General features: G+C 42.8%; 1 protein-coding gene across 3 annotated transcripts in view; it reads right to left on the bottom strand.

Moving 5' to 3' along the window:
- Nucleotides 1-18555, bottom strand: part of NRK (Nik related kinase) — a 93048-nt gene that overhangs the window by 59649 nt on the left and 14844 nt on the right. For all 3 annotated transcript variants that reach the window (XM_087972202.1, XM_087972203.1, XM_087972204.1), the window contains exons 2-8: nt 18421-18486; nt 10849-10905; nt 6399-6524; nt 4521-4631; nt 4110-4200; nt 2878-3008; nt 743-797 (exon numbers count right to left, since the gene is read on the bottom strand). In XM_087972202.1, coding sequence (XP_087828328.1) covers nt 743-797; nt 2878-3008; nt 4110-4200; nt 4521-4631; nt 6399-6524; nt 10849-10905; nt 18421-18486 — 637 coding nt within the window. The remainder of the gene's footprint in view (nt 1-742; nt 798-2877; nt 3009-4109; nt 4201-4520; nt 4632-6398; nt 6525-10848; nt 10906-18420; nt 18487-18555) is intronic.

The raw sequence follows: 18555 nt of genomic DNA, 5'->3' as shown, positions 1-18555 counted from the left end.
ACCATATACCATGCTGGACAAAATTTCATCCAATCTCTTCTTGAAAAGAGTGTTGGAGCATCCACAACTTCTGGAGGCAAATCCTTCCACTGGTTAATTCTTCTCACTGTCAGGGAATTCCTCCTTAGTTCTAGGTTGCTTCTCTTCTTGATGAGTTTCCATCCGTTACTCCTTGTCCTGCCCTCAGGTGCTTTGGAGAATATGTTAACCCTCTCTTCTGTGTAACAACTCCTCAAATATTGGGGACAGGATATCATGACAGGACATGACTATCCTGTCTCCGATCCTTTTTCATTATGACTAGCCATATCCAGTTCCTGCAACTGTTCTTCATATGTTTTAGCGTCCAGGCTCCTAATCATCTTGGTTGCTCTTCTCTGCACTCTTTCCAGAATTTCTACAGCTTTTTTATAATGTGATGACCAAAACCAAACATGAAATTGTGATCCTCCTCCTCCTCCTCTTTTAACAACCCCATAATCCCTTGCGGGATGGAATCTAGGCAACTGAACAGAGCTAGCAGAGTGTTTACTGGCCAGATGCCCTTCCTGTCACCAGAGTGGAGTTTTGTTCAGCAGATATATTCTCGTTGTACCCAGAGAGAGAAACAGCTGCCTCTACCTAGGATCGAACTCACCGCCTCCTGATTGTGAGGCAAGAGCTCCAGATGGTCATGGGGTCAAAACCAGCCTACTGGAAGATACCCCCACAAGCAGCAAAGAATAAGATGCAGTCAACTTACGGGGAGCTCCCTCAGCCATTTCGATCGCAGTGATGCCTAAGGACCACAAGTCACTCTGGAAAGCAAAAGGTTTCGATGAATGAAAAACAAGAGCCAAATAGGTTTGTTTTGGGCTTTGGGTATCATGTGGAGCAAGAGAACCAGATTAAGGAAGCCAAAATTTAGTTCAGTGTATCTCAACCTGGTTCAGTGTCTCTCAACCTTGGCAACTTGAAAATGTGTGGACTTCAACTCCCAGCATATGGGGGTTGGCTGGGGAATTTTGGAAGCTGAAGTCCAAATATCTTCAAGTCATCAAGTTTAAAAAACCCTGGTTTAATTAATCATAGATATTCATAGCACGTGAACAATCAGTCTGTTTCAGGCAACAACCACCCCAACAAAAGTTTGATCTACTTGCTCAATCCTTGCACGTCCCACAGGTTGGGATACAATTTTACAGAACCACAACATTGCCTAGCTAATAATCAACGTGGCCAATATGGAGGAACATCTTAGTTAGCCAGGAGTCATTCCTCTGTCATCCGAAGCAGCAGCGAGCAGCAAATCAAGGAGCATTAATAAAGAAAACCTTTGCCTGGGTATTTATTTTCCTAATCCTGTATTATACAGGAAAAGCCCTAATTTTGGCAACCTGGAACAAATGTAATTTGTAATGTTGGATTTTCCCAGTTACCAGAGAGAGCCCCCTTGTGGAGTACTGTGAAGCTGTTACCATGGCAACTCCACAGTGCTGTGCAGTAGAAGCCATTTTAAGGCAGTACGGTAGAAGTCATTTGAAGGCACAACAGGCTGTATCTTAAGAACACAAACCCTGAAAGGTGTTAGGGATGCCTTACCCCCACAGTGTTTGTTTCCAGAGAGTAAACTGTGTAGAAAGTGTGTGTGTGTGTGTGTGTATAGATAGATAAATAGATAGATAGATAGATAATAAGATAAAGAAGGAGGAGGAGGAGGAGGAGGAGGAGGAGGAGGAGGAGGAGGAGGAGGAGGAGGAGGAGGAAGAAGAAGAAGAAGAAGAAGAAGAAGAAGAAGAAGAAGAAGAAGAAGAAGAAGAAGAAGAAGAAGAAGAAGAAGAAGAAGAAGAAGAAGAAGAAGAAGAAGAAGAAGAAGAAGAAGAAGAAGAAGAAAAGAGATAGAAAGAATAGATTACCACCATGCCTGACTTTAAGGATGATACTCACTTTGCAGAAAATTCAAAAGGGTTCTTGGATTCACACGAACGTGTCCCCCTTTTTCTACTCATTAAAGCAGCTCCATCTTTCTCCTTCAAAGTGAATAGGGCTCTTTTAATGAGTGGCCGAGAAAGGCTGAACTCATGTAGAGTTAGAAATTGCTGTTGAAGCATCCTTGGCTCTACTCTCTCATTTATGGATTCGTAGCTTCAAACCAGAGCAAAGGGCAGCTGGTATCGATCATGGAGGAAGGAAGGAAGGAAAGAAAGAAAGGGCAGAAATCAAGATGAAGCATAGAAGGTGAGACAGGAAAGATATTGGCTCGAAAGTCCAGGAGGGCTGCATTTCAAAGAGAATAAAAGGCAATATTTATGACCGACAGGAGTGCTAAGCCAAGCAGTTCATTTTGAGAAAAAAAAAGAGGAAATAAGAATGTACTCAGCCACAAGTGTCTGTCTGTATCCAAAAGAGAATTTAGGAAGTGAAATTCACTTAACCTTTCCACTTTCCTACTGATATATAATGATAGATAGATAGATAGATAGATAGATAGATAGATAGATAGATAGATAGATAGATGGATGGATGGATGGATGGATGGATGGATGGATGGATGGATGGATGGATGGATGGATGGATGGATGGATGGAGGATAGATAAAATGGATAGAATTGATAGTATGATAGGTGGATAGATAGATGGATAGATAGGTGATAAATTCATAGAAGGATGGATAGATGGAGAAATAGATAGATCATAGGTGGATAGATGGATAGATGATGTTTAGATATATGGATGGACAGACAGACAGAAAGATATCTTGAGGTTGCCAAGGTTGGACACCCTGATTAATACCATTCCAAAGTTCAATTGGAGGAATTTTTTTTCGCCTAATAAGGAGAAAATATATGATTCTTTTCCATTGACTTGGAGTAGATAGACGTCAATGGGAAAACTTACTCTGTAGTCATAGGTCGATTCTGGGTTTTCATCGCAAGCAATGACTTCAGGTGCCATCCAATAAGGAGTCCCAATAAAAGTGTTTCTCCTGCCAATCGTCCGGTCCAGTTGAGCGCTGACCCCAAAATCAACTGCAAACAGGAGAAAAAAAAGGAGGGGAAACACAAAGCAATAACTTTGACAACTGTGGCTTAAGAAAAGAAGGAGAAGAAGAAGGAGGGGGAGGGGGAGGAGGAAGAAGAAGAAGAGGAAGAGGAAGAGGAAGAGGGGGAGGGGGAGGGGGAGAAGTGGAGGAGGAAGAAGAAGAGGAGGAGAAGGAGAAGGGAAGGAGAGGAGGAGGAGGAGGAGGAGGAAGAAGAAGAAGAAGAAGAAGAGGAGGAGGAGGAGGAGGAGGAAGATGAAGATGAAGAAGAAGAAGAAGAAGAAGAGGAGGAGGAGGAGGGGAAAGGGAAGGGGAAGAGGAGGGGTGGAGGAGGAGGAAGAAGAGGAAGAGGAAGAAGAGGAGGAGGAGGAGGAGGAGGGGAGGAGGAAGAAAAATAAGATGAAGTAGAAGAAGAAGAGGAGGAGGAGGAGGAGGAAGGGAGGGATGGGGAGGGAAGAGAAAGGCAGGAGGAGGAGGAAGAAGAAGAGGAAGAGGAGGAGGAGGAGGAAGGGGAGGGGGAAGAGAAGGGAGGAGGAGGAGGAGGAGGAGGAGGAGGAAGAAGAAGAAGAAGGAGGAGGAGGAGGAGGAGGAGGAGGAGGAGGAGGAGGAGGAGGAGAAGAAGAAGAAGAAGAAGAAGAAGAAGAAGAAGAAGAAGAAGAAGAAGAAGAAGAAGAAGAAGAAGAAGAAGAAGAAGAAGAAGAAGAAGAAGAAGAAGAAGAAGAAGAAGTGGAAGAAGAAGTGAAGAGAAGGAAGTAGTAGTAGTAGGAGTAGTTCAAAGAATGTTGGCTGATGTCGCAAGACAAAATGAGTAGGCTTTGATTTTGAGGCTGAGGGCTGCTAATCAGTGAACCATCTTGGCATTTCCAACAAAACCCAAGCCTACTCTCAAATAAGGGGCTTTTCACTCATGCCCTCTCTAAGAGTGGGTCCCATGGATTAAGCTTCACCAAACTGTGTTCATAAGTCAAGGACCACCTGTTACTCCAGCTTGTTTTACAACAGGCTTGTGACATTGAAGACAGTCCGGGCTGCTCGTCACACAGCAGCCTGGAAAGACTCTGCCCAAAAACCAGAAGCATGAGATACGTACCCAATTTCACTTCGGCGTTTTCCGTCAACAGCACGTTCTGCCCCTTAATATCTCGATGGATAACATGGTGGGCATGTAAGTGAGACAGACCCTAGAAGTAAGATGACCCAGCGTTAATGTGCCAGTATGACAACTCTAATAAAATGGGATTTTGAGAAAATGCCTGTCTCAGAGTTTTGCTCTGATTCACCGAACAACTGTGTTACTAACACAACATCTGCAGGCATTCACTTAGTAACAGTGGCGAGAATGGGTGTAAAATGGTGCAAGTGTCACTCAATGCCTGTCTCGCTCAGCAACAGAAATGTTGGGATCAATGGCAGTCCTACATTGAGGAGTCCCTGTCTGTTGGTCGTTTCCAACCCAGCCTTGAAGAGCTTCCTTCCACATTTCAACCCAAGGGGAACTTACTCGAAGGACCTCTCTGCAGATGTAGGCAATCCAGTCTTCCTTGAAGCAATTCCCTTTCGTCTTCTTCACCAAATCTGTGACAGACCCAGCCCCACAATACTCCATGACCAACTGGGGAATGGAGAAGTTAAAATTAAAAACAAAATGGTGGTGGACAGTGTTAGGTATAACATTGATACCAAATATGGTTTGGGTGAATAAATATATAAAACTTAGATATCATGGTTTAAGTGCTTATCACTTTAAGCACAATGCAGCAGGCAATTAGCCGATTAAGGGTGCGGTTAGAAGTTACAATATAAGGAAGCATTAGAAGCTGGAAAGCTGTCTGTAACTGTGAACTTGCTGGCTGTAACTGTAACTGTGTGCTACTGCGACTAACTGTGATTACTTACTGTGAGTGCCTGTGACTGAACTGTTATTGTTTGCTACTGTCTGCTGAATATCCAGCGTTTGTTTCTCTGGAAAGTGAAACCGGAGGAGGAGAAGATATCTTTATCGGCTGATAAAGATATAGCAAGGACTCTTAACTTGGACTATACTAGTGAGTCTTACTGGATGGAAATACTGTGAATGACTTAATGGACTGAATGACAATGCTTAAACTCTAACTGGATTAAAAACTATTTAAACTACAAACAGTGTTTGTGTTCAGTGTGTGTATACTCTGGGGCCCTTCCGCTCTCCTTTGGCTTCTTGGTTTGACTACTGCTGCAATACTATTCTAGGGGTTAATCCACAAACCCTAACAGACAGTTCAGAAAGTTTACATGCACGTCGTCTTCTTTCTGAGGGGGTCCTTGGTGCTCTCTGCCCTTGGTTGGTTTGCAGGAAAAAGCAAATGCGAAACCTCCACCACCAAGCTCTGAGAGCACCAAGTACTCCACAGCCCTCCTCTTCCTCTTCCTTCTTTCTCCTCCACTCCACAAATCCCCATTCCCTTTGAACACTGATGTTGTTACCTAGTTGAGTGACGAAACGCCTCTGCAAGAAAACTGCAAAAGTTAAGAGGGCACCAAGGACCCCGCAGTTTTCAACCCTGAGCTACAAATGGTCTTATTTATTGGCATTTTCTTTCTTCCCTGAGGCCTCTTTTGCCATGTGTACAAATCAACTATATCATACAGAGAGGGGGGGAGGGAGAAAGAGAGAGGGAGAGGGAGAAGAAGAGAGACAAGGAGAAAGAGAGAGAGAGGAGAAAGAGAGAGAAGGAGAAAAAGAGAGAGAGAAGAGAGAGAAGGAGAAAGAGAGAGAGAGGAGAAAGAGAGAGAAGGAGAAAGAGAGAGAGGAGAAAGAGAGTGGGAGAGAGAGGGAGGGAGAGAAAAAGGAAGAGAGAGAGAGAAGGAGAAAGAGAAAGAAAAAGCTGATTGGCTGGGTCTTCTTTGGCTGCCCTGCACTCCTCCTCCTCCTCTTCCTCCTCCTCCTCCTCCCGCTCCCTGCAAACCTCACTCCCTTCTAGCACTGATGATGTTACCTAGTTTGGGTCATGAAACGTTTGCAAGAAAACAACCAAGCTCAGAGAGCACCAAGGACCCCACATCCTCCTCCTCCTCCTCTTCCTCCTCCTCTTCCTCCTCCTCTTCCACACAAACCCCACTCACTCCTTTCTAGCACTGAAGATGTTACTTTGTTGGGTAATGAAACATCTGCACGAAAACAAACAAGCTCAGAGAACACCAAGGACCCCACAGTTTGCTAATCTTTCTCCTGAACACACCTGAGAACTTCTCTTACTTCACTGAAACCCAGGAAGAGTATAATTTTGTCCGATGAGGAACCCCTCCAAGAATCAATTAGTTCCTCAATGGGAACCGAGAGTTATCTAAATTTCCAAACAGGTGTATCCGTACAGAAAAAAAGAGAAGAGAAGAGACCTACCCATAATTGGTCATCCTGACCTGCTGGACTTTTCTTGACAAAAGCACCGTAATAGGTCGCAATGTTCCGATGGTGAGAATACTTCTTCAGCATATTAATTTCCAACTTGATTTCTTCCTCCTCATCCTAAAACGAACAAAAACATAGGATATGAAAATAGAGGCGGCAGCATCTTCTCCAGTCGATTCTCTTTGAGGTCAGCTTTGCAAGCCATATTTTACTTAGAAGCTTCGAAGCTGCCACATTTTAGTGCCTGGGAATTTGGGAGGGGAGGAATTGCATAGGGTGGTGGAAGATTAGACTCAACAACATTCTTCTCATTAAGTCAAGGACAAGTTGCCCTGCACCTGGGGAGGAGTGTCTGGAGCAGGGGTCGCCAACCTTTTGGAACTCAGGGACCACCAAACTCATAATTTTAAATCCCGCGGATCCTTAATATGAATTTTGACCTACGGTGGCTTGCTGCGTTGGTGGGAGAAAGAGAGAGACTTTTGGCTTCATGAAAGGAAAGCAGCAGAAGCAGCAGAAGTCTTTCTTTCTCTCCCCCAAACTCCACCAGAATGGCGCAGCCTCTTGGAGCAGGATGCCTTGCAGGGTCCCAAAGACTCATTTTTGGTGGAGTTTGGGGGTGAGAAAGAAAGACTTCTGCTGCTTTCCTTGCGTGCAGCCAAGAGCAGAAGAAGAAAGAAGTGGAAAGAAGCAGCCCGGTGGCCAGGTGAGGCGCGTGAGGTGAGTGGGGCAAGTTCCCCCCTCTGCCCTTTCCCCCCTCCCCTCACTACCTCGTGTTGTTCGCAATGCAAGCGACGCAAGCCTTGTGTTCCTGCAGGCCATGTGGGTGGCGCAGCCTTGTGTTCCTGCATAGCCTGAATTAATTGCTTTGGGGGGTGCTCTGGAGGTGACATTTCTCTGCGGACCACCAAAATTTTCTTGCGGACCACCACTGGTAAAAGCAGCTTGATGGACATAACACTGTCAAGCCCCAATGGCTGGTTCCTACGTTTGTAAATTATTCTGCAATTCACATGAATATGCAAAGGCCTCCCAAATGTTGGGTTTGCCTTCTTTTCTCTTTTCAACCCATAGAAATAGCATGCATGCCAATAACTGAGTCTAAACAGCTCATTTATCATCGGATGTGAATTGTTTTGTGGCTGAATTGGTGCAAATTGAGCATCAGTGTTGCAGAATAGGCAACAGATTGCACTAAAAAAATAAATAAATTTCCACACTGTTCGTTAGGTAGGATGCATGGAAAGATACCAAGGCAAAAAAAACCAGGGTATTGAGTTCAACTGAATACTCTTATTCCAAGCTCTGCTAGAGATTAAACAAGGATCTGTAGCATTGAACACTAGTTCAAAGGTCTTCAAACTTGGCAAGCTTACGACTTGTGGACTTCAACTCCCAGAATTCCCGAGCTAAAATGATTGAACGAGGAATTCTGGGAGTTGAAGCCCACAAGTCTTAAAGCTGTCAAGTTTGAAGACCCCTGCCATAGTTCCTCCGAACTTGATTTCAGATTCGGTCCCTGTGTTCAACTAAGAGCTCGCAAAATTAGATGTGTAAATTTGGTGAGGTTTCTCTATCCTAAGAGAAAGTAAAGCGATCCTTCCCCTGCCATGCCCACCAAGCCACGACCACAGAGCTGGTAGTAAAATTTTTTGAATCCCACCACTGTTTCGGACTCCTACTGGAACCTGTTAGGAATATGAGTCACCTAACAGCTATTTGGGTTAGAAATATATAAACCAGGATAAACATTTTAATACTGTCTCTTTAAGGGAATGCAAGAGCATGCAATTGGGTGTGGTTTCTCAAACGGCCATAAGATGGAGCCAGAAACCTGGGTTGTTTAGTCTGAGTCTCAGAAGAGAGCGTGAGTGTATCTCTGTTTCCTTCTGTTGGAAAGTATTGCCGTTGCTCCATTTTTCCTAATTGACTGATATTCATGAATTTAATGTAAGTCTGATACTGAACTGTTTTTGACACTGGACTTTGATATTTGGATTATCCCTGGATGAAAACTGACTGATTTTACCTGTGAATGACTTTGGACTGCCTATTTTGGACTTTGCTTAACGTTTCTGGAAGTAAAAACCTACATTTACTGTACAGTGTATATGTATCATTCAAACACTCCTCTCAAATACGTCTCCCTTTATGCGCTCATTCTCCTAACGGGGAATTACCTCAACAGAACCCATCCTCAGGGAACTTCTCTCTAGCAGAATGTGTTACGTTTGCCTTCATTCGTGAAATATACAGTTATTCCAACTCAACCCCACATGTTTCATTGGCCTCAAGCCAGCCCATCACACCAGCCGTTCTCTGCTCCTAATCATCAACCACTTCCCCTGGGATGCAAAGAAAGCCAGCATGCTTCCACCTCGCCGAGAAGCGCCCTGCCCACTTTGCTCCGTTGGATCTCAGAAAGCCAAAGTTTGCAATCTCCTCGCTTGTCCAGGCGGTGCAATGGGGACGTTCTCTCCACGCTTCCCCCGAAATCGCACTACCGACAAGATTTCTGCCTGCCAGATGGGCTGATTATCCCGCGGTGACCAACATCACATTTTGCTACCTGAGCAGCTGACGGCAGAAGCAGCTCAGCAGCTCAAAGATGAAGACAAAAAGGGACTCAAAGCAGCAGCAGCAGCTGAAGAAAAATGGGGCCAGCCTTCTTGGAAGAACAGAGCAAACACATTTTAGGGCCCCGTTGCTTGCAAAGGCAAAAATCTGAAGCTGCTGTATTTAGATTCCCCCCAGTACAGGATGCTTACAAAGCAGTTAAAGATATATGCCCTTTCTTTAAAAAAAAAAAATGAGGAATGGAGACCACAAAAACAGAAATAGAACCGGCAACTTCTCCTTGTCTCAGCATTGCAACACTGCCCTAAATTCCAAAGAGCCAAAAGTCTGGTTGGTGAGAGAGACCAGGATGTTAAGAAAACATCAAGCAAGGGTAGAGTAAGCCAAAAGGAAACCTATACCCTATCTCTGGAAACAGATCATTAGCCAGAAATAAGCAGGAAGAAACTTTGATTCTGCTGGGTTACAGGGAAAAAATATTTGAGTCAACGGAAGATTCATCACAACTGAATGCTGCAGCCAGGGGTCAATCACGCTAACGACATTTCATGTTTTTGAAAAAGCAAAGTAGGGTGCAAACTGGATTTAATAGTCTCCTTGTCTATCGATAAATGAGGATTTGAATATTACGGGTCAAACGTCTCATGGAGATTGTCTCAGTCATCCAGGTCAGGCTGGTCTCAAAGAGGTGCTTTTTCCAAAAGGCTTCTGGACTTTTCTTTTTCCCTTTGAAAACATTTCACTTCTCATCCAAGAAGCTTCTTCGGTTCTGAAGCTCCGGTGGCCTAGAGATGGAGCTCTTGTGTCACAATCAGGAGGCTGCGAATTCGATCCCAGGTAGAGGCTAATATTCAGAATAGACTTGAGCAGGGGGTTGGACTAGGTCAGTGGTCGTCAACCAGTGAGCCGGGGGACCACCGGTGGTCCGTGAGAAATTTTTGGTGGCCCGCAGAGAAATGTCACCCCCAAAGCAATTAATCCAGGCTATGTGGGAACACAAGGCTTGCGTCACTTGCATTGCAAACAACATGAGGTAGTGAGAGGTGGAGGGGGAAAACTTGCCCCACTCGCCCCACATGCCTTGCCTGGCCACTGGGCTGCTTCTTTCCGCTTCTTTCTTCTTCTGCTTTTGGCTGCATGCAAGGAAAGCAGCAAAAGTCTTTCTTTCTCTCCCCCAAACTCCACCAGAAATGAGTCTTTGGGACCCTGCAAGGCCTCCTGCTCCAAGACTCATTTCTGGCAGAATTTGGGGGAGAGAAAGAAAGACTTCTGTTCTATTCTATTTCTATTCTATTCTGTTTCTGTTCTATTCTATTCTATTCTATTCTATTCTATTCTATTCTTCTATTCTATTCTATTCTATTCATATTCTATTCTATTCTCTTTATTCTATTCTATTCTATTCTATTCCATTCCATTCCATTCCTATTTCTATTTCTATTCTATTTCTATTCTATTTCAATTCTAATCTATTCCTGTTCCTGTTCCTGTTCCTATTCCTATTCCTATTCTAGTCTAATCTTATTCTATTCTATTCTATTTCTATTCTATTCCCTCCCATATTCTATTCTATTCTATTCTATTCTATTCTATTCTATTCTATTCTATTCTATTCTATTCTATTCTATTCTACATTGAATTCTATTTTATTCTACTCTGAATTCTATTCTATTCTATTCTGAAATCTAATCTAATCTAATCTAATCTAATCTAATTCTATTTCTATTCTAAAACTCTCCCTTTGACTCTCTGGATTCCAGTCCTGAGTCTCAAACGCGACCATCCCTCATCTTTGAGGGAGTGTTTTGAGAAACACCTTCATTTTTCCATTCCCCTGGCTGAACCAACGCAGGTCTCTGCTCACCTCGGTCACATTCATAACCTTGATTGCCGCCAGCTGCCCTGTTTTCACGTGGCGACCCTGGGAGAAAAAAAAAGAGAGAGAGAGAAAGACAAAAAAAGACAAAGCCAATAAGAGCATCCCTAATGATAGCCAAGTACAAGCCAACACATCAAATCCATCATTTTGAAATGCATCACTATAAAACGACCATTTGAAAGCCGCCTCCAGAGCGACGCGAACCATTTGCAAAGCACCTAATAGGAAATCGATATTCCGTCGTAAAGGCAATCTGGCATTGGTGATGTAACATCGGAAGCCGTCCAGAGTTCCCCTCCTTGGTGAATAAATAAAATAAAATAAAATAAAATCTGCGACACAGGGACAGCAGGATAATATGTAGGCTAGTAAGAGCCTCTTCTGTGCAAAGCCCCGGATTTCCAATCAGCGAACTGTTTTGCTCAACTAATCGATTGCACTCATCTGCTGAGGCTTGCTTTGTGTGTGTGTGTGTGTGTGTATGTGTGTGTGTGTTTAGTTTGCGAGTGAAGCCCTTTGGTACTTAAGGTTAAGTGATAAATGTTCATTTAAGGACTGGAGCACAGCGGTCTGAGAAAGGAAGCTAGGCAGGAGATTAGCAACAGAGGTGGGATTCAGCTGGTTCTGACCAGCTCTGGAGAACAGGTAGCAGAAATTCTGAGTAGTTCGGAGAACCGGCCAATCCCACCTCTGACTGGAGATTTTACGGTATCCTTCCCCTACCACGCCCACCAAGCCACACCCACAGAACCAGTAGTAAGAAAATTTGAATTCCACCACTGGTTAGCAAGCCCGTGTTTGAGACCCGAGAGCTGCCACGGGGGAAGGGTTGAGTTCCCATCCTTTGCTCCAGCTCCTGCCGGGGACACGAAAGGAGACCCATCCTTAATTCTAGAAACTAAATTCTTCCTTCTCTTCTCTTCTCTTCTCTTCTCTTCTCTTCTCTTCTCTTCTCTCTCTTCTCTTCTCTTCTCTTCTCTTCTCTTCTATTCCATTCCATTCCATTCCATTCCATTCCATTCCATATCTTCTATTCTACTCTACTCTACTCTATTCTATTCTATTCTATTCTATTCTATTCTATTCTATTCTATTCTATTCTATTCTATTTCTATTCCATTCCCCTCCGCTCTGCTGCTCTACTGTACTCTACTCTACTGTACTCTACTCTACTCTACTTTACTCTATTCTAAAATGATTTGGGATCCACAGAGATCTGTCTCAAATCTCTCACTCACACCTCTAGATCAATGTTGCAAAACACTAGCTGTAGCTGAACTTCAGATTTGCCCTCAATTTACACCCAGCTGATGTCACGGTTGGAGTTCCTGTATCGGAAACCATTGTTTTCAACTGTTTCCAGGCATTGAAAGTTTCACAGGGCAGCGTGAATCCCTCCCAGACAAGCTGGCACCCTAATTTAAATCCCAAACATTGCCAGGAACGAAATATTCTTCTAACTTCCCTGGTCGATTAAATCAAGAACGATCCGATCGCTGGGAAATCTTTGCCCAAGTTAATTTATTGAAAGTCCTGGTCAGCTGCTAGCCGCAATAAAACTGGAATGAAAAAGCATGGGAATTAAGCGTTATCCATTGGCTACTAATGAAGTTACATTAACACTGGTAGGAATAATTCTTGGGAAATTACTTTAATGCAGTGCAGAGGTCTATGGCTAATTCTGGTTAATTAATAATACCCAGAAGGGGTGGGGGGAAATGCGATAGTTTAATATATACACAGACATTACGAAAAAAGGGTGGGGGGAAAGCGGATTACATTTCAACAAGTGGTTGAATTTCATAAGGTTTACAAAAATTTTTCTATTGCTGGTTGATGACAGCTAATCAGGGAAGATTCATCATTTTCTCAATTTAATGAGTTCGTCTGCCATAAGGAATAGAGAAATGCCCTCAAGGGGGTTTAATTTCTAACAAAGACCTGTTCCTTTGGGTTTCATCATTCTGAAGAAAAAAAACTTTGCAGGGAATAAAACTTCAAAAATGAGCTTCCTGCCTGGAAAGGGGGAAAGGTTTGACCCTCAGTCTACAACAGCGGAGATCCCAACTGAATTTTCTACCTGGTGCCCCCAATGTCAGATATTACATCAAAGGTGCGTTAAATCTTCTGGACTGTCCTGCTTAAATCAGCCCAGGGGAGAAGTTAAGCCTCTTATTCCCATAAGCGCCCACCAATAGCTAAATGACTGATATACTAGCAGCTGGAGAGAGACATAATTCCTTAAGGGCTTCTAAGGAACATCTGGCTGAAGTCACCGAGAAGCAAGATATTAAACAAGGGCTTTTTAAAGCAAGATTCAGAATTGGGACGTCTTCCCTGAAGCCAGATTTAGAAGTTGGAAATGGTCCTTCGTATCGGTAGAAGACGGTTGAATGGATGATTGGAGTGTGGTGCTCTCTGAGCTTGGTGGTTTTCTTGTAGACGTTTCATGACCCAACTAGGTAACGTCATCAGTGCTAGCAGGACGCCTCCTGCTTGACCAAGGTTGGGCTACAAGACCCCTTTGCTCTAATCCACCAGGGTTTTGGCCTATCTGAATTCTTTCACACCAAATATCACAGATTTACAGACATTTAGGGAGCTTTGGTGGCGCAGTTGGTTAGAATGTAGCACTGCAGGCTAATTCTGCCCATTGCCAGCAGTTCGATCCTGACTGGCTCAAGGTTGACTCAGCCTTCCATCCTTCCAAGGTCAGTAAAATGAGGACCCAGATTGTTGGGGGCAATAGGCTGACTCTGTAAACTGTTTAGAGAGTGCTATATAAAGCACTGTGAAGCGGTGTATAAGTCTAACTGCTATTGCTAACTCTACCCACTGCCAGGAGTTCGATTCTCACCAGTTCAAGGTTGACTCAGCCTTCCATCCTTCCAAGATCGGTAAAATGAGGACCCAGATTGTTGGATGCAATAATATGACTCTGTAAACCGCTTAGTGGGAGCTGTAAAGCACTGTGAAGCGGTATATAAGTCTAAGTGCTATGGCTATTTTCCTTTCCTTCCTTCCTTCCTTCCTTCCTTCCTTCCTTCCTTCCTTCCTTCCTTCCTTCCTTCCTTCCTCCCTCCCTCCCTCCCTCCCTCCCTTCCCTTCCCTTCCCTTCCCTTCCCTTCCTATCCATCCCAACGCAAGGTTGACTCAGCCTTCCATCCTTCCGAGGTTGGCCTACTTCTCACCAGAAGAAATGGGTCAGGTCTTTCCCACAAACACTGCAGCCAGGATGCAAACCTCCCAATGCTTCTGTGTCAACAGCCTGCAACCACCTGCCATTTTATAGGTCAGTTCACATCCATTTAGGTGAGGCAGGAATTAGCCTGGACACCGGAACATCTGATGAAGCTCAGACAGACATGGAACGAGTGAGTAACTGCTTGCAAATAAATCAAAGCAAGGGAAGAGTCTAACTTTTAAGGATGCCACATTTATTGTAGGAGAATACAGGAAGGAGTGATTTCCCCAAAGCCTTCGGGTTTTCCTGTAGCTCTACATCTGAACCTAGGTCAGTAAAGGAAGACTCTTTTTTTTTTTTAAACAACGACAACAAAATCAAAGAGTCTGTAAGCAGTTGGCAACGCTTATCTAGAGGAAACAGTCAACAGATTGGAAGCTCAGCACCATAATAGAATTATTAGTATTTTTTTCTTCCAGCCTGTGTTGGTTATAACAGCTTTTTTTTTTCTCTCTTTCAGCATTTCCTGATAAGTGGTTCTTAAATTTAGCATGCTAACTTTTCTCCCTTTCAAGCTTCCAGGTGATTGATAGACTTTCCATCCTTCCTAATTTAACAAAGCCAGAATTTAGTTATTGTATTTATTTATTTTGTCAAGCGATTATTAGCTAACAGGTATAAGTATAAACATGGTTATAAATACATGAAATGGATACGAATAAGAAAAAAAAAAGGAACAATAGGACAGGGACGGTTGGTGCGCTTATGCACGCCCCCTACAGACCTCTTAGGAAAGGGGTGAGGTCAATAGTAGACAGTCTAAGGTTAAAGTTTTTGGGGTTTGGGGAAGAAACCACAGAGTCAGGTAGAGTATTCCAGACATTGACCACTCTGTTGCTGAAGTCGTATTTCCTGCAATCAAGTTTGGTGCGGTTAACCTTGAGTTTGTATCTATTGTGTGCTCTTGTATTGTTATGGTTGAAGATGAAGTATTCATTGACAGGTAGGACATTGCAATATATAATTTTATGTACTATACTTAGATCAAACCGAAGGCAGCGTGGTTCTAGGTTGTCTAGGTCTAAAATTTCAAGTCTGGTGGCATAAGGAGTGGAGGACTCTTCTTGCAAAATATTTCTGGACTTTCTCAATTGCATTAATATCAGATATGTAATGCGGGTTCCAGACTGATGAGCTGTATTCAAGTATTGGTCTAGCAAATGTTTTGTATGCTCTAGTTAGTAGAGTGATATTACCAGAGAAAAAGCTACGCAGGATTAGGTTAGATTTATCAAATTTAACAAAGCCAGAAATGATGAGAGGGCTGGAGACTAAAATATATGAAGAACGGTTGTGTACAAGAGTTGGGTATCTCTAGTTTAATGAAAAGAGGATCTAGGGGAGACATGATAGCACTGGTCTAATATTTGAGGGGCTCCTACAAAAGAGGGGGTCAAACTGTTTTCCAAAGCACCAAAAGAGACGAGAAAACAATGGATGGAAACTAACCAAGGAGAGAAACAACCTAGAACTAAGGAGTAATTTCCTAACGGTGAGAGAAATCAACCAATGGAACAACTTGACTTCAGAGGTTGTGGAGGCTCCATCACAAGAGACTTTCAAAAAGAGACAGGGCAACAATTTATCAGAAATGGTGCAGGGTCTCTGGCTCGGGCAGGGGGTTGGACTAAAAGACCTCCAAGGTTCCTTCCAACTCTATTTTTATTCTATGTGTCTATAGAGCTTTTCAGTCCTCCAGATCATGGTTGTCTCACAGGTGCTTTTTTCAAGAGGCAACTGGATTTTCTGGGTTTTCTTGGAAGACGTTTTGCTTCTCATCCAAGAAACTTCTTCAGTACTTTTTACAATCTTAATCCAGAATCAATTGATCAACCAACCAACCACTTATTGTATTTATTTATTTTGCTCTAGTTTTGTCGCTTCTGATTTTTAAAAACTTGCTCATTGTATGAATAAATATTGATTGATTGACCTTAGTCCAGAAAGAAATGTAAAAGGATTTAATATGATCTTTTCCTTCTGTCTAATTTAACCATCAAGCCAAACCTCAAATCCACCAAGTGGAAAGAAAAAGATCTTTGTACATCAAACAATTCTTCTTCTTCTTCTTCTTCTTCTTCTTCTTCTTCTTCTTCTTCTTCTTCTTCTTCTTCTTCTTCTTCTTCTTCTTCTTCTTCTTCTTCTTCTTCTTCTTCTTCTTCTTCTTCTTCTTCTTCTTCTTCTTCTTCTTCTTCTTCTTCTTCTTCTTCTTCTTCTTCCTCTTCCTCCTCCTCCTCCTCCTCCTCCTCCTCCTCCTCCTCCTCCTCCTCCTCCTCCTCCTCCTCCTCCTCCTCCTCCATTCCTCCTCCTCCTTTTCCAAAAAACCAGAAAGTCCAGTTGCCTCTTGAAAAAGTCCCCCACCTTTAGGATTCTATTCTAAGCCATCTGCTGTGGCTTCTAACTTCTTCTCAAAGATGAATTCTCTTTTATGTTGTTCATTCCTCTGCTGGCTCTTTCCTGGAGGTTGAGTTTGGATGCTTTGAGGTGAAACCCAGAAACAGGAAGATGTTACTTTGGCCCTCAAACCACGAAATTGCTCCCAGGCTCAAAGGACTCCCACCATGCCAGACCATGTGCCTGCTTTGGAGCCTTCTGTTCCAAAAAAATTGGGCAGAGCGTGAAATGGTTGCAGAGAAGTCCAGCAGGCCTTGTGGAAACCACATGGCTGCACAATGCAGTCCTTTTTTAAAAAAATCTGGCACAAAGAAGTCCTATCGCTATGCAATTTTCGTTAGTTTTAAAATGAAAAAAAGAAGTTCTGGAAATGACTCCTTTTTTGCATGATTCATCTATTTCCTCCGCCTCCAAACAGATCTTCAGCCCAGATTCTCTTACCAGCTTTAAGATTGTGCCCTATTCTAACCAACATTCCCCAGTTCTGGTTTTAAAGTCCACACATCTTAGAAAGTTTGTCCCAAGCTATAAGAGAGTCAGTTTGGTCCAGTGGTTAAGACGCCAGGAGATAGTGAGTTCTAGTCCCACCTTAGCCATGAATGACAGCTGGGTGACTTTGGGCCAATCACCAAGATAACATGAGTCCTAGTTCCACCTTAGCTATGATTGCCAGCTTGAGGCAATCACCAGGAAAATGTAAGTTCTAGTCCCACCTTAGTAATGAAAGCCAGGTTAGTGACTTTAGACTAGTCCCTTTCTTTCAGCCCTCACAGGGTTGTTGTTGGGTGGAAAACAGAAGGAGGAAGTTGTGTTTGTGTTTTATTTGCAAAACTATTAAAGATGGGATATACTGTAAACAAATCACTGTGGTTTACAAATAAGAGTTGAGGTTCTCCTGTTGCATTAAGGCATACTCTACAATATACACTGTGGCCTTTGGACAACCAATAAATCCAACTGGTTTCACACCTGATGGATGAGTGACAGATCAAAGCTGTGAACTGTATCTCTTACTATTATTATTCGCCATGGGGGAATAGGTGACAATGTAACAATTCAATAAATAAATAAATAAAAACATCTGTCACGGATAAAAGCCGATTCCTGTTACGATATGCACAACGGCTCATTTCATACCCAACCAAATGGCCCCAAAAGTTGCACAAGAACCACAAGAACATGTCAGCGAGGAAGTGAACGTCAGCAAAAGCAGTTGGAATGGATGTTCAACCATCAATCAAAGTGACTTGGAGCTTTATAATCAGATGGAATTAGTTACATGACAGCATCACATCCCCTGAAGACTTGGTTGCATTAATCACTGGCCACATTTGATGCGTTGAGGTTTGGCTTAACAAACTAATATAGGAACACAGCCAAACCATGACTGTCTTCCTTCTCCTTTTCCACCAGCAGAGAAATCAACCCCCAAGCCCTTGCTGCTATGGAGGCCTAACATTAAAATCATGGCTAATAATGGCCAAGCAAACCAGGATACCCTACCTAACTTTAATTCACTTTAGAATAGAATAGAATAGAATAGAATAGAATAGAATAGAATAATGAAGAATGAATAGAATAGAATAAGGAATAGGATAGAATAGAATAAGAAATGAATAAAATAATAGAATAGAATAAGAAATGAATAAAATAATAGAATAGAATAAGAAATGAATAGAATAGAATAGAATAGAATAGAATAGAATAGAATAGAATAGAATAGAATAGAATAGAATAAGAACAGGAGTAGAGTAGAGTAGAGTACAATAGAATAGAATAGAACAGTTGGAAGGGACCTTGGAGGTCTTCTAGTCCAACCCCCTGCTCAAGCATATCTTTGTTTCCAAAATGAATTATACCCAGTTGCCATTAAATATATTTATTTTTTTATTCATCCATTCTTCAGAAATATCCCATACCTTATAGACTTGTCCATATGTCCCATTCCCAACGACTTGCACTAGTTCAAATATTCCAGCTGGATCCTAGAAAGAATTAAATTAAAGGAAGTTAGTGTGCTTCTTGGAAAGATTAACTTCTTGGCTGAGCTTTGC

The sequence above is a fragment of the Notechis scutatus genome, chromosome 10 (assembly GCF_049901735.1).
Source record: "Notechis scutatus isolate UNSWTSFEM ecotype Mainland chromosome 10, rNotScu1.2, whole genome shotgun sequence".
NCBI classification, from domain to species: Eukaryota; Metazoa; Chordata; class Lepidosauria; order Squamata; family Elapidae; genus Notechis; species Notechis scutatus.
The sequence above is the reverse complement of the archived record's forward strand: the minus strand, read 5'-3'. Positions and strand labels throughout refer to the sequence as shown.